General features: G+C 37.6%; 1 protein-coding gene and 1 non-coding gene across 2 annotated transcripts; one reads left to right on the forward strand and one right to left on the reverse strand.

Annotated features, from left to right (window-relative positions):
• The first annotated feature begins 236 nt into the window (after positions 1-236).
• LOC143547113 (uncharacterized) lies at positions 237-6,437 on the forward strand. Its single transcript, XM_077038618.1, has 16 exons — positions 237-527; positions 1,388-1,582; positions 1,673-1,747; positions 1,857-2,024; positions 2,234-2,397; positions 2,485-2,706; positions 3,285-3,411; positions 3,514-3,702; positions 3,780-3,866; positions 4,324-4,478; positions 4,562-4,681; positions 4,772-4,997; positions 5,089-5,148; positions 5,726-5,899; positions 5,978-6,087; positions 6,166-6,437. The coding sequence occupies exons 1-16, from the start codon at positions 336-338 to the stop codon at positions 6,329-6,331; spliced, it is 2,430 nt and encodes an 809-aa protein (XP_076894733.1). The 5' UTR covers positions 237-335; the 3' UTR covers positions 6,332-6,437.
• A 3,963-nt stretch (positions 6,438-10,400) lies between these two features.
• Positions 10,401-10,477, reverse strand: LOC143547116 (small nucleolar RNA snoR53Y). The gene has a single exon (XR_013137722.1). It is a non-coding gene; the product is annotated as a small nucleolar RNA snoR53Y (small nucleolar RNA).
• Between the last annotated feature and the right edge of the window lie 12,375 nt (positions 10,478-22,852).

The raw sequence follows: 22,852 nt of genomic DNA on the forward strand, positions 1-22,852 counted from the left end.
AGCCGCATGCGGCGTGGCGATTCAGGTCATCATCAGGTCATCATCATCAGCACCAATGGCATTACAATGCGTTTCAAGATGTTAAAGGCACTTGTTTGAGCTGAACTCTTTAATCAAACCGGTCATGTTCAATTTGACTTGTTTATTAAATGAGTCGTGGTCGGGTCAATATGTTTTTTTCTTAAACGAGTCAGGTTCGAGTCAACTTGTTTAACCGGTTTAGATAAACAAGACAAGTGAGACTGCGCTAGTCTTCTCCGGTAAACTTAAAATTGAAAAACCGAAGAAGAAAGTAAATTATTAGGGTTTTAAGAAAGAAAGCTTCATGTTCTAAAATGGCGTCAATTGGCAGCATCTACTTGTTATGTGTAATAATCATTTCACTTAAACCTTCAGAATCCGTTACACCTCAAGCTTACAGACGAGATCCAGGTCATCATCAGCAGCAATGGCATCACAGTGCGTTTCAAGATGTTAAAGAAAGCGTTCGATCTGATGTTCGTAGCATGCTTCATTCTCGCGCTGAGGTAAACAATTGATAATCTGACGGTAATTTCTATGTATGTATGTATGCATGCTCGAATTAAGTTTGATTCTAAATAATCATGATTAGACGGTACAAGCTCTTAGATTACGTCATCTATCAACGATTGAACTGAATTCTACTGATATACCGGTTCCGTTAGTCAATAACTATATAATAATATGCTTAATTTGTTAATGAATTGGAGTGCAATTTCTCTATATTAGATTAGCTAGGTTAAACTACATTTTAAACTTAACATAAGTTTGAACGTATTAGCAATTTGACTTCAGTATTATCTATGCGATGCGGCTAGGTAAAAGAGCCGAGCTCGAGCGTGGCTAATGAGTAGTTTTTCAATATTATCTATGCAATGCGGCTACGCAATTTGACTTCAATATTATATATTTAAATATAGTTTTTACATAATATATGTTATTTACTTATTTTTCTCATACTTTTATACATAATAATTATTCAATACAATTATATTAAATATATTAAATAAAAGTTATATAAATAATAGGCTCACGAGCCGGCTCGAGCTCAATAACTGAAGCTCGGGCTCAGGTTTGTTTATTAAACAAGCTTATTTTTAGGCTTTTAAGTTTGCTCGATTTGAGATTTTGTGCGAGCTGATCTCGTGTAGCTACCAAACGGCTTGGCTTGTTTACACCCCTAATTGCAGCTACTCTCTTCATTGCATATATATAACAGTTGTTCTAGTTATCTGTACAGATCTAGTTATGCAAATGGATTTAGTTGGTTGCTCATTTTATGTGAATATATAAATACATTTTGTATTAACACGTGCAAATGTGTTGTTATACAGTAAGATTACTTTGTGATGCCATTAAAATGCAGGTTCCCTTTCAAGTTCCACTTGAGATAAATATTGTTCTAGTTGGTTTCAGTGGAGATGGAGGTTATAGATACGCATTAGATTCACGGAAATTAGAAGAATTTCTTCAAGTAGGCTTTCCATCTCACAGGCCTTCATGTCTAGAAACCGGTGAACACCTTGACATTGAGCATCACATGGTCTTCAATGCATTTCCAGTAAGCAGATCTTGCTTCAAAACTAATCTTTAGTTTATTTTCGCAGTAACCGTTTTGAGTATATATTTGTAAACTTGTTACTTATTACAGGCAGCACAACCAGAACTGATAGCACTTGAAAAGGCTCTGAAAGCAGCCATGGTTCCTGCTGGAACCGCCAGAGAGGTGATTGCATATTTGCAGTTATTTATCTATCTACAAGTGACTTTATGGTACTTTTGATATGATACTTGATGTTAAGTTACTTATTACGCTTTATATGTTTTACTTTTAGGCTGATTATGGAAGGGAAGTTCCGGCATTTGATGTAGATGCATCAGTTGTGGAGCCAGAATTTCAGAAGCTTTATTCCTACTTGTTTGACTATGAGAATATGAGATATAATGCTGATGAAGCAGACAGACCTATGCCAACAGCAATATTTATTGTGAATTTTGATAAGGTGTGCTTTAAAATCTTTAATGTTCTATTATTATCCACTATTTAAGGATACAATCATTAAACAATAACCGACTTTCAAGTTTCAATTTTGTTCTAAGAAAGTTACTTTTACTTTTTTTTTCACTATATAAACCACTCAAGTTTCATTATTGTTCCACTGTTGTGAAGTTTGTCATAATGGTTTAATATTGATTGGCTATTGTTTTACAGGTTAGAATGGATCCTAGAAATAATAATACTGATCTTGATAGTTTAATGTATACAAAACCTAACGAGTTAACTGAAGATGATATTAAACAACAAGAGGGAGGGTATATTTATCGTTATCATTATAACGGAGGTGGAGCATCTCAAGTATGGCTTGGCTCTGGCAGGTACACTATACAAGTCACTAATTTTCATGATTAGAAAATGATTATTATATGTATTAATTCAAGTTAAACTGTTTTAAATGGTGGCAGGTTTGTTGTAATTGACATCTCAGCAGGCCCATGTACACATGGAAAAATTGAAACTGAAGAAGGAAGTGTCAGCACAAAAACGATTCCTCGCTTGCGTGATTTAACGTTTGCTAAAAGTTCATTTGCTGCTAGTCATCATTCCATCACACATGATAACTTTATTGGTCAACTAGCTGCTTTAATTGGTATAACAGTTCAACATGTTATTGCTCCAGATGTCAGGTTTGCTTATGCTAAATTGTCTCCCAACTATGATTTTTTGTTTTGTATGTATTTTTTTCAATTATATCTAGGCATGTAAACGGACCGAACGCTCAGTGAATGTTCACAGTCGTTAATTTACGTGCATGAATGTTTTTTCATTTATGTTGTTTATATTCGTTCATTCGTTTATGTTCACTTAAATATGCATTCAAGTTTATTATTACTAATATTAATTTGAAATCAATTCATTTTTCATATTTTAAAACCCTCTGTTTAGATCTATTTGTCTAATTATGAAATTTTTATGTAATGACTATTGATGATGGTATTTTAGACATTTTGATATCAACGATTAGTTAGCACATTGGTTTATTATCGGTTGTGTTCATTTATGTTTGTGTACCGCTTTTAGAATATTAACGAACGAACATAAACAAACACGAACACGTGCATTTTTTTAATGAATGAACATAAACAAGAAAATCCGTTCGTGTTCGTTTTTTTGTTCAGTTAAAGTTAAATGAATGAACACAAATAAGCCCCCTTCCGTCTTCGTCCTGTTTGTTTACATGTCTAGTTCTATGTGATGGATTCAGGTTTGAAACTGTAGATCTTGCAACAAGATTACTTATACCAATCATCGTTCTACAAAATCATAACCGTTACAATATCATGAACAAAGGCTATAACTACAGTATAGACATCGAAGCCATTGAAACCGAGGCGAGTTTCATATGTTTTCGTTTCTATTTCCTTATTGCTTACGGAGGGTAGGGGCATATCTGTCATCTTCCAACATATAATATTTTCCCTCACCATTTTCAGGTAAAAAAGATGGTGCACAAAGGAGAAGATGTAGTGATTGTTGGTGGTTCACATTCTTTACATCTTCATGAGAAATTAGCAATTGCTGTTTCAAAAGCAATGCGTGGTCATTCCCTCCAAGAAACAAAAAGAGATGGCCGCTTTCACGTGCACACAAAAACATATCTTGACGGTGCAATCCTTAAAGAGGTGAAGACAGATTTAACCCTTTAATTTTATTTTTTTTAAACACATATTCTTATATACATATAAGATTCTTAATATAGGAAATGGAACGATCAGCTGATGTATTAGCAGCCGGTTTACTAGAAGTCTCCCAGCCATCCCTTTCTGATAAATATTTTCTCCGTCAGGTTGGTTATTTTTTAATTCAGGTATTAATGTCACACTTAGGCTTGTAAATGAACTTAATGTTCAGTGAGAAATTTGTTTATTTAATAAACGAATGAACACGAACAAAAATCATGTTCATCTAGTTAAACAAAGTATCAAACGAACATAAATACATGTCTCGTTTGTTCATTTGTATTCGTTTGTTTGCGTTCACTTACTTTTGTTAATATGTTCTTTTAATTTTTTGGTCCATTACTGTATAGCCTAGTTTTAATAATTTTTTAAGCCCAACAATTTCTTACATTTACTTTTAATTGGTTTTAGCTAAGTTAAGTTCATTCGTTTACGTTCGTGAACCGTTCGTTTATACTGTTAACGAGCAAATATAAACGAACACGAAAGGAGCATGTTCGTTTACAAGTGTGACTTACACTTGTAAACTGTAAACTGACAATATTTCATTTCATTTCCTTACAGACTTGGGTTGATGAGGCGGATCGTTTGAGTGATTCAGTTATAAAACATAAACCTACTTGGGCACCTAAACCTAAATCTAAAAAGAAGAAAATTAAAACAGTGCAAAAGAAACTAGGGGACCTGCATCGTACCTATGGAACGAGAGTGGTTCCTGTGTGAGTAATATTATTGTTCTTTTAAGTATTTTTATCACATGACTGTTTTAGAAAGATAAATAAAATATTGTCTTCACTTGCAGCTTTGTGTTATCATTAGCTGATGTGGATCCACACCTTATGATGGATGATGAAAGCCTGTTGTGGACGAGTAATGATGCTGTTATTGTACTTCAACATCAAAGTGAAAATATTCCCTTAAGGTTATTTCATGTTTCATATTTCATATTTCATATTGTAATTTGTAACACTTTAACATGTTTTATATAGAAATTTATATTCTGTTTTTTTAGTTATGTGTCAGAAAAAGAAAGAAGGCATGTTGTCCCGTCACAAGCACAACGCCATATAGTGGCGGGATTAGCTTCTGTTGTAGGTGGATTAAGTGCACCATATGAAAAGGCTTCTCATATTCATGAAAGACCAGTTGTCAATTGGTTATTGGCTGCGGGTTGCCATCCGTTTGGACCATTTTCTAATGCTTCTAAACTCAGTCAATTGCTACAGGATGTTGCATTGGTAAGACATCCATTTGGAATATTCTTTTTGTAAATAAATTATTATTTAATGCAAGTAGCTATATTTAAAAACATTTATTGTTTTTTTACAGAGGAACACGATATATGCCCGTGTAGATTCTGCTCTTCATAGGATTCGAGAGACATCAGAGGTAAAAGACTAGACTTGTAAACGATTTGACCGAACACGAATGGAGCATGTTTGTGTTCGTTCGTTTAACTTTAGCTGTACAAATTATCGAACACGAACAAATAACGAACTGGATTTTCTTGTTCGTGTTCATTACGAAAATGAGCATGTTCATGTTTGTTCGTTAACAGTATAAACAGATGGTCATGAATGTAAATGAACAAACATTACCGAACACAAAGGAACGTACATTAGTGAGCTAAAACCAGATAAATGTAACGTGAAGAACAATGTGTTGGGTCTAAAAAGTTATGAAAACTATACCAAGTTGTAATGGGTCAAAAATTTAAATGAATATAATAACGAAGGTAAACAAACAAGCTTAAACTAACGAACATAAATGAACGTAAACAAACAAACATAAACGAATGTCCACAAACATAAATAAATGAACGGAACACGTGAATCTGTTTATTAAATAAACAAACATAATAAAACTTTCTGCCAATTGCTTCACTAACAGTTCATTGGAAGTTCTGTTCATTTACATGCCTTAACCATCACAAAGTGTGCTTACTTAGTCTAGTAATATGTTTCAGTCTGTCCAAGCTTTTGCTAGTGAATATTTGAGAACGCCTCTCGGTGAACCAATAAAAGGCAAGAAGAATAAGACAACCACCGAGCTTTGGATAGAAAAATTCTACAAAAAAGAGACAAACTTACCCGAACCATTCCCACACGAATTAGTTGAAAAGCTAGAAAAATATTTGGATGTAAGTTTTTCCTTCAATATCTTACATAATCTCAACTGAAACGCTTATGTGGCACTTTTGTTGAATAAGTAATAACAGGGTCTTGAGGAACAACTTGTGGATCTATCTTCACTTCTGTACGACCATCGTCTACAAGATGCAAATGTTAACAGCACTGAAATTCTTCAAAATTCTGTTTTCACACAAAAGTAAGTTTATGATGAAAATATAGATTATTGGTTATGTATTGAATTATTGTGGGTGTTTATAATTTATTATTAATGCAGTTATGTGGAGCATGTATTGGAGTATGAGAGGGAAAAAATGCAATGTTGTGAGGTCAAGTACCAGTCTCCGAAGCAGTCGTCGCAAAGTGTGGTATATGCCGCGATTCTGATACTAGGTATCTTTGTTTATTTTGTTGTCATTTTCTTTTCATCTTCTGTTAGGTGATTCATTCACTAATGGCTAAATTGTTAACTTTTTTGTAATGTGTAAAAGTCCCCACATATATGAACTTTTTGCTGATTAAATCATTATATAACCCAATATTTTATTGTGGGTGGTACAAAAATAATAACGATTATTTGAGGACTAAGCTACATGTAATTGAAAATATAACTTTATTTCAACTAAATAAGTAATATAATCAAGTACCCTATTGATATAAAGCTATCACATTATACGTACTTCTGATAAACTATTTTACTATCAACTGTGATCTTAAATGTATTGTACCATTTAGAGAACACAAATGATGTTTAGCTTCCATTTAGAGAGTGGTAGGTTCTGGTCAAAAGCTTGTATCCTTTAAGAGCAATTTACAGTCGGATGTTGAATTTCACTTTCCGAAATTACATTTTATCGTCTTTATTGTTAAAGTTGTATGCTTTTGATCTAAGACACTGCTTGATGTTAAAGTTTTAGTTAAGGTTTTTTTTTAAGATGACTAACATACCACTTATGTTAAGAAAAAAAAAAACATCTTCCTAGGATTTGAAGTTGCAATAGCGTGCCTGAGTCATTTGATGAAGGTTGAAGGAGGTTCTTGGTATTTTGTTCACGGATAAGAGGGGCGGTCCGATAAAAAAAAGGTGTTAGACCATCAGCAACGGGTGTCGGTGAGACACATTTAGGTAGTGTTTGGTATAAATGAATGAGAGATGGAATGAAATGAGTCATTTTAAGGGAATGAAAAAAATCATGTTTGGTTGTCATGTGATAATGGAAATAACCATTCCATAATGAATGGAATTCCTTCTAAATATAGAGTTTTCATTCTTTTAGTAATAGGTGTTTTTTTTTTCATTCCTTTATGGAATGGAATAAACAATTCATAATAATTTTATTTTATTATTACTATTAATATAACTATTCTTATTCATAATAACAATAGAATATAATAATATACTATTACTATATTATCGTAGTTTTTGTATAAGAAAATATAACTACTATTATATTACATTTATTATTGTATTATCAGTATTATTATTATTATTTGACGAGTCAACACTCACAACACGCATGCATGATCTAACATATTTACGATTGTTTTTATCCAGTTCAATAATCTCGTTGAAACTCACGGATCATAAAAATGAGTTAATATGAATATTCATAATAACAATAATAATTATTACTAATAATAATAATAATAATAATAATAATAATAATAATAAAGGGATGATCATTCCATTGTAATCAAACATGATAATAAAATAGTACAATCCTGCCCCATCCCTTTCTCTCTCTTTTTATAAATTTAACGTTGTCATTCTTCACTCTCTCTATTCTTCCCGCTCCTAAATACATTGACCTTCCTCACATAAATCACATACAAATACACATCTTCAATGCATCATCAGAAAATGGGGTGATGATTTTTTATCATCCTTTTCTCTTTTTGAAGGATAAAATAGTTATTTTTACAAATTAGCTTATACTTTTTAAACGTTCATACATTTTAAAACAAAATATTAGACAAGTGAGATTTAGATGTACTACATGAACATTCCATGTAATTTACTCTATAATTATACTATCTAAATATGTGTTTGACATTTAAGATTCAAGTAGCTGATTAAATGGAGGTTACGTGCAGTTGCCAAACCTCTGAACACCTTGGTACCTAGGGAGAAGTCATTTGACTTATTACATCTAGATCATGAATGTTTGGAATCCATATTATGCAAGGAGACATTGCTTTTGCTAATTCGAAATGAAGGGTGATATAAAGTAGGTCTTCATCTTCAGGCATCATATTCATAGTTAGCGCATTCATGCTAGTTAGCAGTTCCGGCTCCATATCAAGGATATCGTCACTAGCATCAATATCGTCACTAGCATCAATATCGTCAAAACCTTGAAACTTTTTATCCAGGAACTTGTTCAGAGAGATGCAAATTAAGAGAAAAAAAATGTTTTTCTCATATGTATCATGTATGCAATTTGATGGCTCAAAGTGGCAACATGGTTTTTTAACGGCAAAAATTATTATTAAAAAAACCTTCACCAGTTTGAAACTAGAGAGGATGACCCATTACAAAATACTCACAAAAACATGCACAAAACAAAAAAACAGATAACCCGAAAAATAATTTGACTCAATCAAAAAAAGAAGGTCCAGAATTGAAGAAGTGAAAAACGATCTCTCTTGGACCAACCCGACCATGGTTGCATTATACCCCAATTACAAATTGGGGAAAGTGAATACGGTGCTGTTAGCCGTCTAACCTTACACGAAAAACTTATCAAAACTACGTAGTTTTGATTAAAAACATAACTTTCTTAACAATAATGAAAAGCAAAAAGACTCTAGGTACGTTCGTTCGTCCCCTATACAATGCGTTCTTCCTCCTCATATGTTGATAAGATGAACTCAACACAACCAAATATATGTTTTTGTTGCAAACCCTGTTACGGTTTTTTAATTATATACCATATTTCTTTGTTTTCTGCCATAACCCACCCAACTAGTTGTATCGCAATCAGGACTCCATACTCCAATTTTGAATTAACTGATCACTGGTGTGGATCTCTTTTTCCAATTTATTTAAATTTTTTCAAAGATATATGTTGCTAATTTATTTATATTGGTGATTAGGATCAATTAATTAATCACTTTCTAAAATTGGGTAATTGATCAATTTTTTTCGGTGTAGCTCAGGCACTGCTGTGCAACCGTGCAGGTATGAACGAACATACGAAACTGTTTGGTTCGGAATGAAACTGGTCTTGCAATAAAGAGATTTTATTGGTTTAGGTTTGAGGATATCAAGTTCACTTTATGAACACATGACGAGGAAGAAGACATTGCACATGACCTAACGAATTTAGAGAAGTTTGATGGTTTTTTGTTTGTCAATACAAATAGGGATCATCTTGAAAAAAAAAACAAAATTAGGTTTTTAATCAAAACTACGTAGTTTGATGTGTTTTGCGTGTAAGGTTAGACGGCTTACAGCACCGTATTCACTTTTCCTTTACAAATTTAACCAACACTGATATTTTAAAACTCTCAAGTCTTGCACGATCCAAGAATACCTGTCTCATTTGTAAAGCAAAATGTAAAGTAGTGCCAACTTTTTCTCTAAAGGAAGTTCTCCAAATCTTTAAGTCCACCATGAAATATTCATTCCACTGGCCTAACTGTGTGAGGTACTAAACTTAAATTTTTTCCAAGAATCTCGATCTGTACGTTACTATCAAATTCTAGATCGTGGTTTAAAGACGTGCGAATTAAACTCCTAAACCATATTTGGATTTACGATCAGAAAAACAATCTCCATACTCCCATACGGTCAAAATTTGTAAAATATGAAAGCATTCAAACAGAAAGATGCTAACATGATGTGGAAAATTATTATATTATAATTTGGCAATGTAAGAAGATGCAAGGGAAACAATTCTGAACTGTAGCTCTGTATAGAGCTAAAAATGTACCATTCTTTTAGTTTTTATAGCAATAGAGTTATTCTTACAAAGAGTTTCTAAATTAGATAGAGTTCTATAATCCAGAGTATGAACAATCATTTTGTCAGGTTCGAAACCATCTTTTATTATTCCACAACAATACAATATACATCTACACACACAAAAGAGCAAGAAACACCAAGGTCTCTGATTTGCAGTCCTCAAAACAACAAGCTAATTCAAGATCCGTTTTCCCTCACACACCTCCCTTTTAATTCTACGGCTCTGCATCAACATCTTCATCCAAGAATTGCATCCATCTTCAAACACATAACCTAACCCATCATCTAAAACATAAGCAAAACAAGACACATATTGAAAACTTCAAGAAGTGGTTATACTTACAAAAACCAGGCATCGGGTAAATTTAAAACATAACTTGTTAAAACAAATCAACTGAAAGTAATAAAAAAAGAATATTTATATATGATACACACTTAGAAAAAGAATAAATAAAAATGTGATAAATGATCTTAAGTGTACGAAGAGTAAGTTATTTAAAAAATAATTAACCAAAATCAATTAAACAAATAGAATGAATTTTAGGTGTTCCCTCATAAATGACTGAAAAATGTTTCATCAATATCAGAATTAGCATGGTCAAATTCATACATCACAGGGAACATGCCTCTTTGTAAAAAAAGACACAACTTTTATAAACAAAACAAAATTTATTAAAAACCTAACACAAATTAAATAAAAGAATCTTGAAAGCTCAGATAGACATGAAGCAAGTATAATCCATAACCTTAAACATATTGGGTATGTTTGACAAAACTAGCTGGTAGCTGTTGGCTGGTAGCTGAAAGCTGGTGACTGGAAGCTGTAGCTGGTAGCTGTTAGCTGTAGCTCTTTAGATATATTTAGATGTTTGACAGAGTAGCTGGAGATTTTAATAAAACGTATAAAATTACTAAAATGGGCATAACTAAAATCAATAATAGTAAATGTATTTATTTTGGAAGATTATTTAAGTAAATTATCATACTAAAAGCTTGTAGCTCTTTCTAAACGCTACTAGTAGAAGCTTTAAGCTTTAAGCTTTTTCTCCTGCCCTAAAAGCTTCAAGCTCCTTGAACCAAACAGAGCTTTTAATTGAGTAGGAGTTTTTTCTTAAAAGCTTGAAGCTTGTAGCTCCTAAAAGCTTCATGCCAAACATACCCATTAAGGTTTCAGAGTGAGCTGGGATGCAACTTCAATCTTCATCGCTATATTATATATATATATATAGGATCAGACTAGCTTTCTAGGCTGCATTATGCATCAAATCAAGCAATTGTTTCTCACACTGTGGGCCTCTAAGTAGAAATGTAAATCATATTCCTAACCGGTTAATCAAAACCGATTCATAAACCGATATTAGCCATAGGTTCGGGACCGATCAGGGATTTTTACAAAGGAACTGGTAATAGGTTAATTTCAGTAGGTTAACATGTAATAATCTAACTGGACTGCTTACATAGGTTAGGGGTTTGCCCTTAAAAAACCGTTAGGAACCGGTTTTGACCATTTAACTATCAATTGGTTATCGTTAGTAACCGACTTTCTAAAAAAACTGATTAACTATTATTTGCGCATCTACCTCAAAGTGCATAAATTTTAGTTTAAAAAAATGGTTGAAAAGACGTATTTTCTTTTATTTATTGAAATGAATTTAAAGTGTTTTTAGCTCATTCAATTCAATCATTAGTACTTATAGAGTTATAGTATATAAAAAAGAATAATCATGATATAAGAGAGATGAAAAAGAAAAAAACAACAAAGACGAAATTATGTTATGTAACAATAAGCTTATATATATTTGCTTCTTCTAATGTTTCCCGATGAACGGATGTAGTCCATGATATATAACATTACATGTTTTATTTGTATCTTGAAAATACAACAAACTTACATATATAACATATACGTGTTTGTGATTTATCATACTAAAACAAACCAAAAAAATAAGTAAGATGAATTTGCACTGTATATAGATTTGGGTTGGTCTTAGCAGATCGGTATTATTCATTTATAGCATCTTCAATAACCTACCTCGTGTAAGATGGCATAAGAGTTTGCTTGAGTAACTATATATCGGTTTACGGAAAACTTGGACGATGTCTATCCACTTCTGCGTCAATATATCCATCATCATCGCTATGATACTTTGTTCGTCTAAACCCAACTCTTCGCCCAAGTTCTACTTCTGCTTTAGCGTTTCCAAACCCCAACACTAGGGCTACAAATATCGCAAGCCAAATCTTCTTCATCGTCATCGACATGAAGTTAACAACGAGCTTTTATTAAAAAAAAAACAACTAAATCAATATGTGTGTAGCTAGAACTAGTTAAAAAATGTAATAACTAGTTTTGGTATTGTGGTGAAAAGGCAGAGATAGCAAACTTTACCTTATATTTTATTTGTTGGGCGGAGGTAACTAGTTGTAAAAGGATTTCAATGGAGTTTGATTACAATGGTGAAGATTTCTAATTCTAATTTTCTACTATCACTAGTGACATTAATTAATAAATATAGTGGCAGCCAGGAGGATAAGAAAGTTTAGCACTAACAAAATGAATAGAGGAAGTAATTATGAGTCTTATTGTAATTATGAAATTTTACTCAATAATATATGTTTAGGATTCATTAATGAATGTTACCACTAGTGTTAATTACTTTTTATCTCTAATGTACTTAAGTTGATACTGTCTTTGTGTTTCATTAGTTTTTTTTTCTATCAATTTTGTTTTTCTTTCCTGTCGCAATGGCAACTTATATAAGTTATAAAGATATACTTCAATTATTAATATAAATATTCTCGATTTATTGTATAGTAATTAAATAGAACTATTTAGATATCGATGGTTTTATAGTTTGAAAGTTGATCATATATATTAGCCTTTTATTTTTATAAAAATATTTAAATGTTTGTAGCTATAATTAGTCTTGTCATCAAAATTCTAAACATACATTAGCAACCAATTCCACTTATTTACCGTCCATTGTTAGGTTTGAATTGTTGTTCATTGAATTGAATACCTTTTCTTATAACAACCGATAAAAAACCTAGAAAAACAACTTATGAGTTACCTAGAAAAACAACTTATGAGTTACGATCCACCACATACATACATTTTTCTTACAACAATAAATGTAAATGATCGAAATTTAATATTTAAACACTAATTAATTAGGCAACAGGCTACATGTTAACGTATCACATTCTTTTTATTTAATTATTTGTTTTTTTTGTTGTGAAAGACCAACTTTTATAAAAAAAACAAAAACGAACTACTTACAAGTAACAAGACGTCTCAGAAAAAACAAAGACGAAGCCGAAAACAACTAAAATACTATAATAGAGCATACAACTATTTGTTGCAGTCTCCATCAAGCGATTTGTTCCCTAAAAAATATTTTCAGCTTTTCATAATATTTGAACATCGCAAGATGAAAATTTAGAGCACAACTCTTTACAGAAACGTGTGCAAATGATATAGTGGGTGGGATTTTGGACATCTCAGGTTTCTGTATATCCATTTTCTAAGTTTAATTTTTTGTCCATAATGGGGTTTGTAGTGGCTTTTTTCATAATTGTCAACAAAAAATTCAAATGAAATAAGTACCAAAATAGGTCACTAGCCATTACAGATATGCCCTTAATTTGGATATTGTTTATTTATATATTATATATTATCATCAGATATATTTCACTTATTACTCGATTTAGCAACACTTCTATCAGCTGAACATTCTAAAGTTAATCATAGTATCACACATTTTGTTATATAAGTTCTCAATAGCTAAAAGGTTTTTATTGTTTTACAATCACAAACACGATCTGGATCTTCTTTCATTTCCTGTTATTCCAAAATCACTAACTATATCCACCATAAACTAGACGACCACGATAATATTCACATTGTTAAGCTATTTTTCTCTCGCGCATGACATATCAATTAGCTTGATTTCAGAACAGTTTTCCAGGATGGTGAACTCGATATGTGACGGGTGTGCTCACGAGACAACTCATGTGTATGTTCACCCATCGTATCCAGATTCCAGATCGTGTTTGTTAGCTTAAGAAGATTCTTTGAGGCATCAGACAAGTTGAGCATGTGTGATACCAAAGATTTGTTGTGTACATCACTTATCATGGACTTATCATAATAAAGTGTACTATAAATTTGTTTACCTTTAAGGTGTGGATGTCATATATCATTTTCTTATATGTCGATGATATTACCCTCCTTCCTTCCACTTTTTAGTCATTTGAGCCTAATTGTGATGATGCTATGAATTGGAATGTCGTTTGTTAAGCATGGTTCATTGCAAACTATATGAATACTTTTAGTTTATAGTGCTTTGTTAATGTGGCATGTGATTGTGCACGTTTGTAGCAATATGTATTGACTATTGAGGATAAGCGTGTGAACACGCCAAAGAATAACAAGTGATCTAATATGAAATAATACCAGCAAGCCATGGTCTAACAACAGATTTAGAAGAACACTTGCAAAGGTTCATGGGAACTACATAACAAAGCAATCCATTAAGCACTTTAAGGCGATTTAGTCATGCATATGTATGGTCTATTAAGCCATAGGTTTAGTTTTTGTAACCTTTTAATTATTTACCATAGGGTCAATAGTTTAGTCTCATAAGGCCACACTTGTTGGTATCCACAAAATCCCAAGAAACAATTATTTGAAAAACTTCACGATCCTAACAATAATTTGATTAAATAAATATAATTTAATTGTAGAAATATGTGATGATTTTGTGGAGTTTTGTCCTTGTAGAAAAAAATTGGTTTTTTGAAATGAAGTTTGGAATTTAATGTGAAGTTCTTGTGACGGTTTGTGAAAATTTGTTGTTGTGGTGCTGACGTGCTGTAACTCTCATCTTTTTCTCATATCGCACGGATGTACATCATCGATTGAATATTTCTCATCCTCTCCATTTTTGAGCTTAAGGTTGCCTCCATTGAAGATATTCTAATACAAAGGAGTATAGAACTTCCATAACAACACACATTCCAGTTTTGTATCGAACTAACGAGGACCGAAATTCGTTAATACAAATATTCTAAACCCACTATATAATCAATCGCTCCAGGTTGGTTTTTCCCAACGGTCCGAATTGGGTTATGCTCACTCCTACACATGATACTTTCAAGCTCTAAAATTGCATACATAACATATTTACAATAATGAGAACCCTAGATTCACTCTTCAATCTTCATCACACAAACATAAGATTCGAAACTTAGTAGATGCTAATGAATCAAACATTTCTTGATCCATTTTGTTTCTCTTTCTTACAGGTGCACACACACTCAAAGTCTCACACTATTATACGCTCTACGCCACACATTATTATACAAATTAACCACAATGATCACAACTAGAGAAACTATGGCTCTTTTTCGGTGATGGATTTGGCACAATCAGACTGTTTAGCACAAGAAAAGTAATGATGAGTGTCGGTAGATGAATCTTTTTGTTGTCCATCACTTCCCGCCACGTCACTAGTGCTAGCCCTTTTTGTATTCATTGTCGTCGTTGATTCCTTAACATCGAGTAAAGGAATGGAGTTCTCATTCACGCCATGACGGTGTGGTGAAAAGCTTCTCATGTTGGTTAGCAACATACGCTCTTCCGTGTAATGCCTACTTGCGTTAGCTTCAAGGATCATATAGAATGCAACCATTGGTACTAGCATAGCAAAGATGATCTTCATGATGCAACCCTTTTATCCTAAAAAGATAACAAAGAAAAACTTCGTAACATGTGGTTACAATAGATTTACAAGCAAAGAAGTATTTAAAAAAAGAATAAAAATTCTTCAAAGCATGACTTACATATATAGTCTTTGAAGTTTAAGGTATTTGGTCTGGTACAATTTTAAGATTAATTAAGAGTTGAATTTATAGATGAATGTCAAAGGTAGTAGTTGGTTAATAGTGATTTGTATTGTGGAGGTTAAATAGTTTTATCCACTAAACAAAGTAATTATGATTAAGGTTAAAGAAAAATTAAAGTTCCATTTTGGGATTGGATCTAAATATCTAATGGTGGATGACTAGCTTGGCATTATATATATTAACTAGGACTTAAGTTGATGGTATATTGAAGAGGTAGGTCCTAGCAGAGCCCACTTGGACCCGCAAGACTCACCTCAAAGAGGGACGTCTGCGCAGTTGAACCCGCAAGACTCACCTTCAACAGGGACGTCTGCGCAAAGGCTAAACTCGCAAGACTCACCTTGAAGAGAGACGTCTGCGCAGAAACCAACTGGATCCGTAGGACCCACCATGCTCAGAGACGTGACGTCCTTACGCGCAGTACGCAAGCTGTTCCCGCAGGAAAAGCCTCCCAATGGTGTACCCCGCCTGTTCCCGCAGCTGCGGATACAAGCCATCAGGGAAGGCTACCCGCGCAGCAAGGCTACACGCACAAGGCACTTAACTCTTAAATAATTCAGTAATGTCACCTGAAGAAGGAGTGAGCAAGCCAGGAACACTCCCGCACAAAGCTGGGAAAACTCCCGCCCAAATGAGCCAGTCCGTACGATACTGGAGGATCTTTTGTACTGTACCTGACGAGGTATGGACAAAAGATCTGACCAAAGATACGACAGCTCACTGACAACAGTATGACGAGCAGCACGCTCTTATACTGTATGTCACTATCAGCCGCTGCCTACTCACCAACCTGTCGGAGGACGTGCATAGCCTGCAGTTGGTGGAACAGGAATAGTACACAGCCGGCCTGGTCACTATCAGCCGCTGCCTACCCACCAACCACCAGCATGGCATGTGCGTAGCCCACAGTTGGCAGAACATGAATACTATTCAGCCGGCTGTACCTTCTTGGAAACCTACCTTCGGCTATAAATACTCCAACACCTTGGAATGGTAGGATTATCTTATGACATATTATATTATCTTATCTTCTCTAGCAACCTCTTAATATACACTTATATTCAAGAGCAATCTAGTCTGATTCTCACACCGGAGGGTGGTCACAAGGAGGTACCCCCCCTTCTCAGTGACAAGCTCACGGTGTCTGTTTTGCAGGTCATCAGAAGAACCATCTTTGCCGGACCTAACCCCTCGTGGGAAACATCTATTTAACCCCCAGATTATCCGTAATCTGCCCGGGGTCACTTAGTGTTTCTTCATTGGCGCCATCCATGCATAAAAGCTAGAACTACTTCTTTTTCAGTTTTTTCAAACTTCTGGAAAGATGGTTAAGGTTACTCCGTTGCCAAAGCCAGCGAGTGACCAAGAAATCCCGGTAATCACAACCCCAGCTACTGGGAGGAACACCGGTGATCACACAAATTTTAAGAACACTACCCCGGTTACTCAAGCCGGAGCAAGTGCAGTAAATTTTACGAACACTACCCCGGATACCCGAGCCGGGGCAAGTGCAGTAAACAATCATCCCCTGGGATTCATTAATACCCAGGCGGAAAGACAACAGACGAGGCTCCCCCGCCAAACACTTGAACAAGTTAAATCGTGGGCGGAAGCACGTCAGAGGGAATTCCAAGCTGAGTTGGATGAACGCTTACGTTCACTCCAACAGGCTGACGAATTCGAAAGCACTCGACAACAGCTTAACATGAGCAGGGAGTGCGAGTATTCGGACCATGATCGGGAGGAATCCGACACCGACGCAAACCCTCGCCATAGGGCGAAAGGGAAGCGTAAGGAAACGGACTTCCAACCGAGAAGGAATTTTGGAGAAACTTTCAAACCAAAAAACGCGGGTAGAAACCCACGTGACTTCTCCAAAGCTTTTAGACCAACTGTTGCAAATGCGGGAACTTCCAAGTTTGCAAGGGACATTGCGGAAGCAATCGCCCCGAAGAGTGCCAAGCAGATGCCCAACATCGGCACTTATGATGGTATATCCGACCCAGACGATCATTTGAACAGATTCATAGCGGGGGCAACCGTCAGCAACTGGACGGAACCCACGTGGTGTTATATGTTCCAGATGACGCTGGTTGGAGAAGCCAGAGCGTGGTTCGACCGTCTACCGGTCCACCACATCTACGATTGGGCAGACTTCCAACAGAAGTTCAGCAAACACTTCAGTCAACAAAGAAAGTACACTGAAGAACAATGGACAATCCTCACCTGCATCCGAGAGGAAGATGAGTCTTTACTAGACTTCATCACTCGCTTCAACTCAAAGAAGCTAAGTCTGGGCAATATTAGCGAAGATCTTGTTCGCGCTGCTTTCATCCAGGGCGCGAAAGACCCAGAGCTCATCCGCACCTTAACGGGTAAAGATGGCATGCCATCCACATGGGATGCCATCATGACAGCAGCTAAGCGCTTCGCGGAAACGGAAAAGCAACTGGGTAGAGATCTTCCCCAGAGCACAAACCTCTACACCTAGAAAACAAGAGAAAACAATGTCCTTACCGCCCGACTAAACAAAAAGAGGAAGCTAGGCATTTGGCAGTCAAGGGTAAACTTTGACACCTCATCCGGCTCGCACCCTCGGTTAGGCGGAAAGGATAACATGCGGTCGTCGAACCGGAACTCCAGATGGACGCCACTCACCAAAAGCGTCACCGAGATATTCGACACCGAGAGGCTCCCATGGCCAAAGGCTCCAATAATCCGAGAGCGTCACAACGCTGATCAGAGCAAATTCTGTGACTTCCACAGGATAAGAGGCCACAACACCGAGGAATGCGTAGACTTGAAGGACATCGTCGAAGCATTTGTCAGAGATGGGACGCTCACGCACCTCGTGGCGTAATGAACGCTGAGCAGGCTAATGCGTGTAGAACCCCAGTTGGGGAAAACACGAATAAAACTGCAGCTTCAATGTCGGAGACTACATACTGCGTAAACAACGAGATTCCGAACCAAGTGCATATCGGCTCGAAAGGCTCGATGACACTCCCAAGAACATGGAAGGGAGCTCAATTACACAATCTGCATGTAGATCAATTCCAAACTTGTAAAAGTAAAGGCCCAGAGCCACTTCTAATGGAAATGATTCTTCTTATCACATTGACGCTGGTCTTACATTTATACTTATGAACGTTCCACACTGATATGCCGGTCTTCACCGCATACATAAGTGGGAAAGCAAGTCGTTGCGTGTGGAAGGCGGCAAAACCCGCATAAACACAAAACGACAAATTTCTAAAGAAAATATAAGGAAAACCTTCACGCAGGTCAGTTATAGGTGAAGTTCAGTTATCCCACTAAATGAAAGTGCCGGTCCTAACCGCACAAATCATGATAGAGGAAACCGAACTAACCTATTGACAACCGCGTGTCGAACGGTTAATTTATTCAAAACACTGATATGCCGGTATTCACCGCATAAATAAGTGTGAAAAGTCGTTGCGTGTGGAAGGCGGCAAAACCCGCATAAACACAAAAAACGGCCAACCTTCACGCAGGTCAGTTATAGGTAAAGTTAGGTCATCCCATTAAATGAAAGTGACGGTCCTACCCGCACAAATCATGATAGAGGAAACCGAACTAACCTATTGACAACCGCGCGTCGAACGGTTAATTTATTCAAAACACTGATATGCCGGTATTCACCGCATAAATAAGTGTGAAAAGAAGTCGTTGCGTGTGGAAGGCGGCAAAACCCGCATAACCACAAAAAACGGCAAGAATTTCTAAGGAAAAGATGAGGAAAACCTTCACGCAGGTCAGTCATTGGTAAAGTTTGGTCATCCTACCAAATGAAAGTGACGGTCCTACCCGCACAATCATAATAGAGGAAACTGAACATTAACCTATTGACAACCGCGCGTCGAAAGGTTAACTTATTCAGAACACTTAGAAAATCTCAAGGAAAAAATGAGGAAAACCTCCACGCAGGTCAGATATAGGTAAAGTTTAGCCATCCCACTAAGTGAAAGTGACGGTCTTACCCGCACAATCACGAAAGAGGAAGCAAAACTTTAACCTATTATCTGCCACGTTGAAAGGATAACTTATCCAAAGTACTTAAGAAATTGCTAAGTTAAACTAAAGTATACACAAGCGAATCATATATTGTTTATGCGGTAAAACAAGTGCCAAATTAAACTATAATATGCATGAGCAAGTCATATAACGTTTATAAAGCAAGTCATACAGTGAAAGTGGCGGTCCTACCCGCACAAAGATTTATACATTCCATAAAAATTCAAGTATTACAAGAATGGCCGGGTATCTACCCGCCTACAAGAGTGTAAATCTATACAAAAACAAACCTATCCTAACAGTGGGAAGGGATCTAAAGGTTCAAGCTTCAGGACCACTCCCTCCAAACCCACTTGTACCCGCACCATCAGTTGGCTGTGGCGGTTCAAGGAAGGTCTTGAGAATGGTTAGCCCATCATCAGCAGCAGCAACTTCGTTCACCTTCTCCACCACTGGATGCGGGAAGGCAGCATACTGGTTCACTGCTTGGTCATAAGCAGCTTCAGTATCTACATCATATAAAGGGAAGTTGGAAGGCGGGATGCCCTTCTCAACGAACCCTAGACCAAGCAGGAAGCCAGCCTTTTCCCCATCCTCATGAGAAGCGTTGAGGGCTGCGCTCATGGCATCGTCATATGATGTGTCCGTGAAGACTCGATGCACAACCTACAACAAGAAAAATACAAGTATCAAAACCTTTTCTAAGTACAAAGAAAAGCGTAAAGATATTATGAAGCTATGCATACCTGCGACAACGCTTCTCGTAGAAGCCATTCCTTGGTAACCAGAGCCTCCTGGAGGGCAGCTTGAGCTTCATTACGGGCGCGTCCGGCTTCGTTCTTTGTAAGGTTGGCAAAGCCTCTTCGACGCCCTTTAGCTTACGCTCAGTTTGGTCAAGCACCCCCCTCTGGTCCAAGATCTCTTGGAGCTTCTTGGCATCTTCCATGGCCAAGGCATCATGAGCCTGCTGGAGCCTCTCTAATTTGGCTTTGAGCTCCTCATTCTCAGTGCGTAGAGGCTCAACAACAGCTTCAGCCTTGGTGGCCCTCTCAGTTGCGTTCCGTGCAGTTTCCTTAGCCAACCGAAGCTGTTCGTTAACAGCTTGGGTAGCCTTGGAACGGGCCTCGAGACGGGCCTGAACTTCAACCTCAAGGGCCTTGAAGGCCTTCTCCTTCTCCGCAGCAACGGCGGAGAATCTCCTGTTCTCCTCCCGGATAGCTCGCGCCTGAGCTACTTCTTGGATACGAGCCGCTTTTAACTTGTCGTTTTCACGACAAAGCAGCTCGACGCGCGGCTGCATCCGGGCAAGGAGAATCCGAAGCTCGTTTGTCAGCCTACCCTCCTGGTAGCTTGACATAACTTCCCCCAGCGCCCCACTTGGGGCGGCGTGGCGCGCCCACTGGACGCAGTCCACGGCCGTCCGAAGAGTTGTTCCTCGGCGGATGTTCCAACGTCGAACATACACTTCATTGGAATCCGACACTGCAAAAACAAAAAGCAGTTAGGAAAAGATGATAAAAAACAAAAATAATATAAAAAGGCCAAATTCACCTTACGCACCTGTAGGGTCGACAACAGGCCGGTAGCCGCCGAACCCATCACCTGAACCTAACGGATATCCATCCAAGAGGTCAGGCAGATGGGAAGGAGGCAAAGATTGGCTAGAAGCCCCAAACATACCTGCTGAATCGGCCGGGGGCGAAGTAGTCGCCGGTGCCGGAGGCACGGTTGAAGCCGCCGCGGTAGAGACCACCGGTGGTGAACTCACTGGAGGTGAACTCACAACCGTGGCCGCCGCTGCGGAGGAACCCGCAGAAAAACTCACCGCCGGCTCAGTGAAGGACGCAGTGAATATGGCACTGACAGCCGGCGGAGACGTCACAATTGGAACAGTTGCCTCAACCGGATGAGCAACTAAACCAATGCTGCAAACAGGCGCAGCAGCCTGGGTCATCGCCTCGGGTAGGTTGACCAAACCTACCGTCATGGGTCCAGAGCTGCTCCTCCCCGCATCACCTTGGAATGCGGTAGCATCCACGCCTGCATGAAGACAAGATATTAAAAACAATGGCGGAAAGAAATTGCGGGTAAAATTAATTTATACTTACGAGTTCTCTTCAACTTGAAGGTTCTGACCGGCGGGGACGAACCCGACAGAGCCGGCCTCTTCACGCCGGTCACCGTCATAGAACTTGGTCGCGCGGCAGTGGCAGCTGTCTCAACCTCCGAGACTGTTGTCTCACCACCACCAGGGTTCCCCGCCACCTCCTCGCTTTCGGTCTCTGAATCAGACCGATTCACCGGATCGGCAGTAGAGGCAACCTTCGCCTTGCCCTTCCCACCAGCAGCCTTCTTCTTCCGCGTGAAGAAAGGACCATCTGCGGATTCCTCATCAGAAGATGACAAAATTAGAGGAATTCCAGCAGAGGTTTGAGCATTAACAGGGCGAGGGTTAAATAACTCCCTATCTGGCCGCGTGGCGCTCAGAATCGGGTGGCTCGGCGGGTAGACCTCCACAAACCGATCCGCCGTTTGCTCCAAGAAGGGCAACTCGTTCTCATCAAGAGCACGGGTACCCATCCGAGCGGGACCACCAGCTTCCCACGGATACAGGAGCGATTGTAGGTCGTTTCCCTCTGAAAACAAAAGAAAAACAGTTAGAAGAAAAATTTAAATCAGCAAAGAAGATGAAGCATACCGTAAGGGATAGAGTTCAAACCGTATTCGAGGACGATGGGGATCTGTGGCGCCTCCGCCCCAGCATCTTTTTACACCCGGCTCATCCCGAGCATCACCATCCCGGACTCCGCAAAGCGGTAAACCGGAGACTGGACCCGGGAAATCTTGGAGAACCATTCCGCCTCCTCGTAGTTGAAGGCGTGAAGGTTCGGGAGAGCTCTCCCGTTCTTGAACGTCATCGCTATGGGGACGACGCGAGCGGAGATATAGAAGAACTCCCGCTTCCAAGACCGAAGACTGCGCTCGGTAGCGTAGATCTTCAAACCCTTGATCCGAGTGACCAAGGTATACCACCCCTGGATGCACCTCCAGGAAT

The sequence above is a fragment of the Bidens hawaiensis genome, unplaced genomic scaffold (genome assembly GCF_021521415.1).
Source record: "Bidens hawaiensis isolate Kalapana, Puna unplaced genomic scaffold, B.hawaiensis_p1.1 tig00014618_1, whole genome shotgun sequence".
In the NCBI taxonomy this organism is placed as follows: Eukaryota; Viridiplantae; Streptophyta; class Magnoliopsida; order Asterales; family Asteraceae; genus Bidens; species Bidens hawaiensis.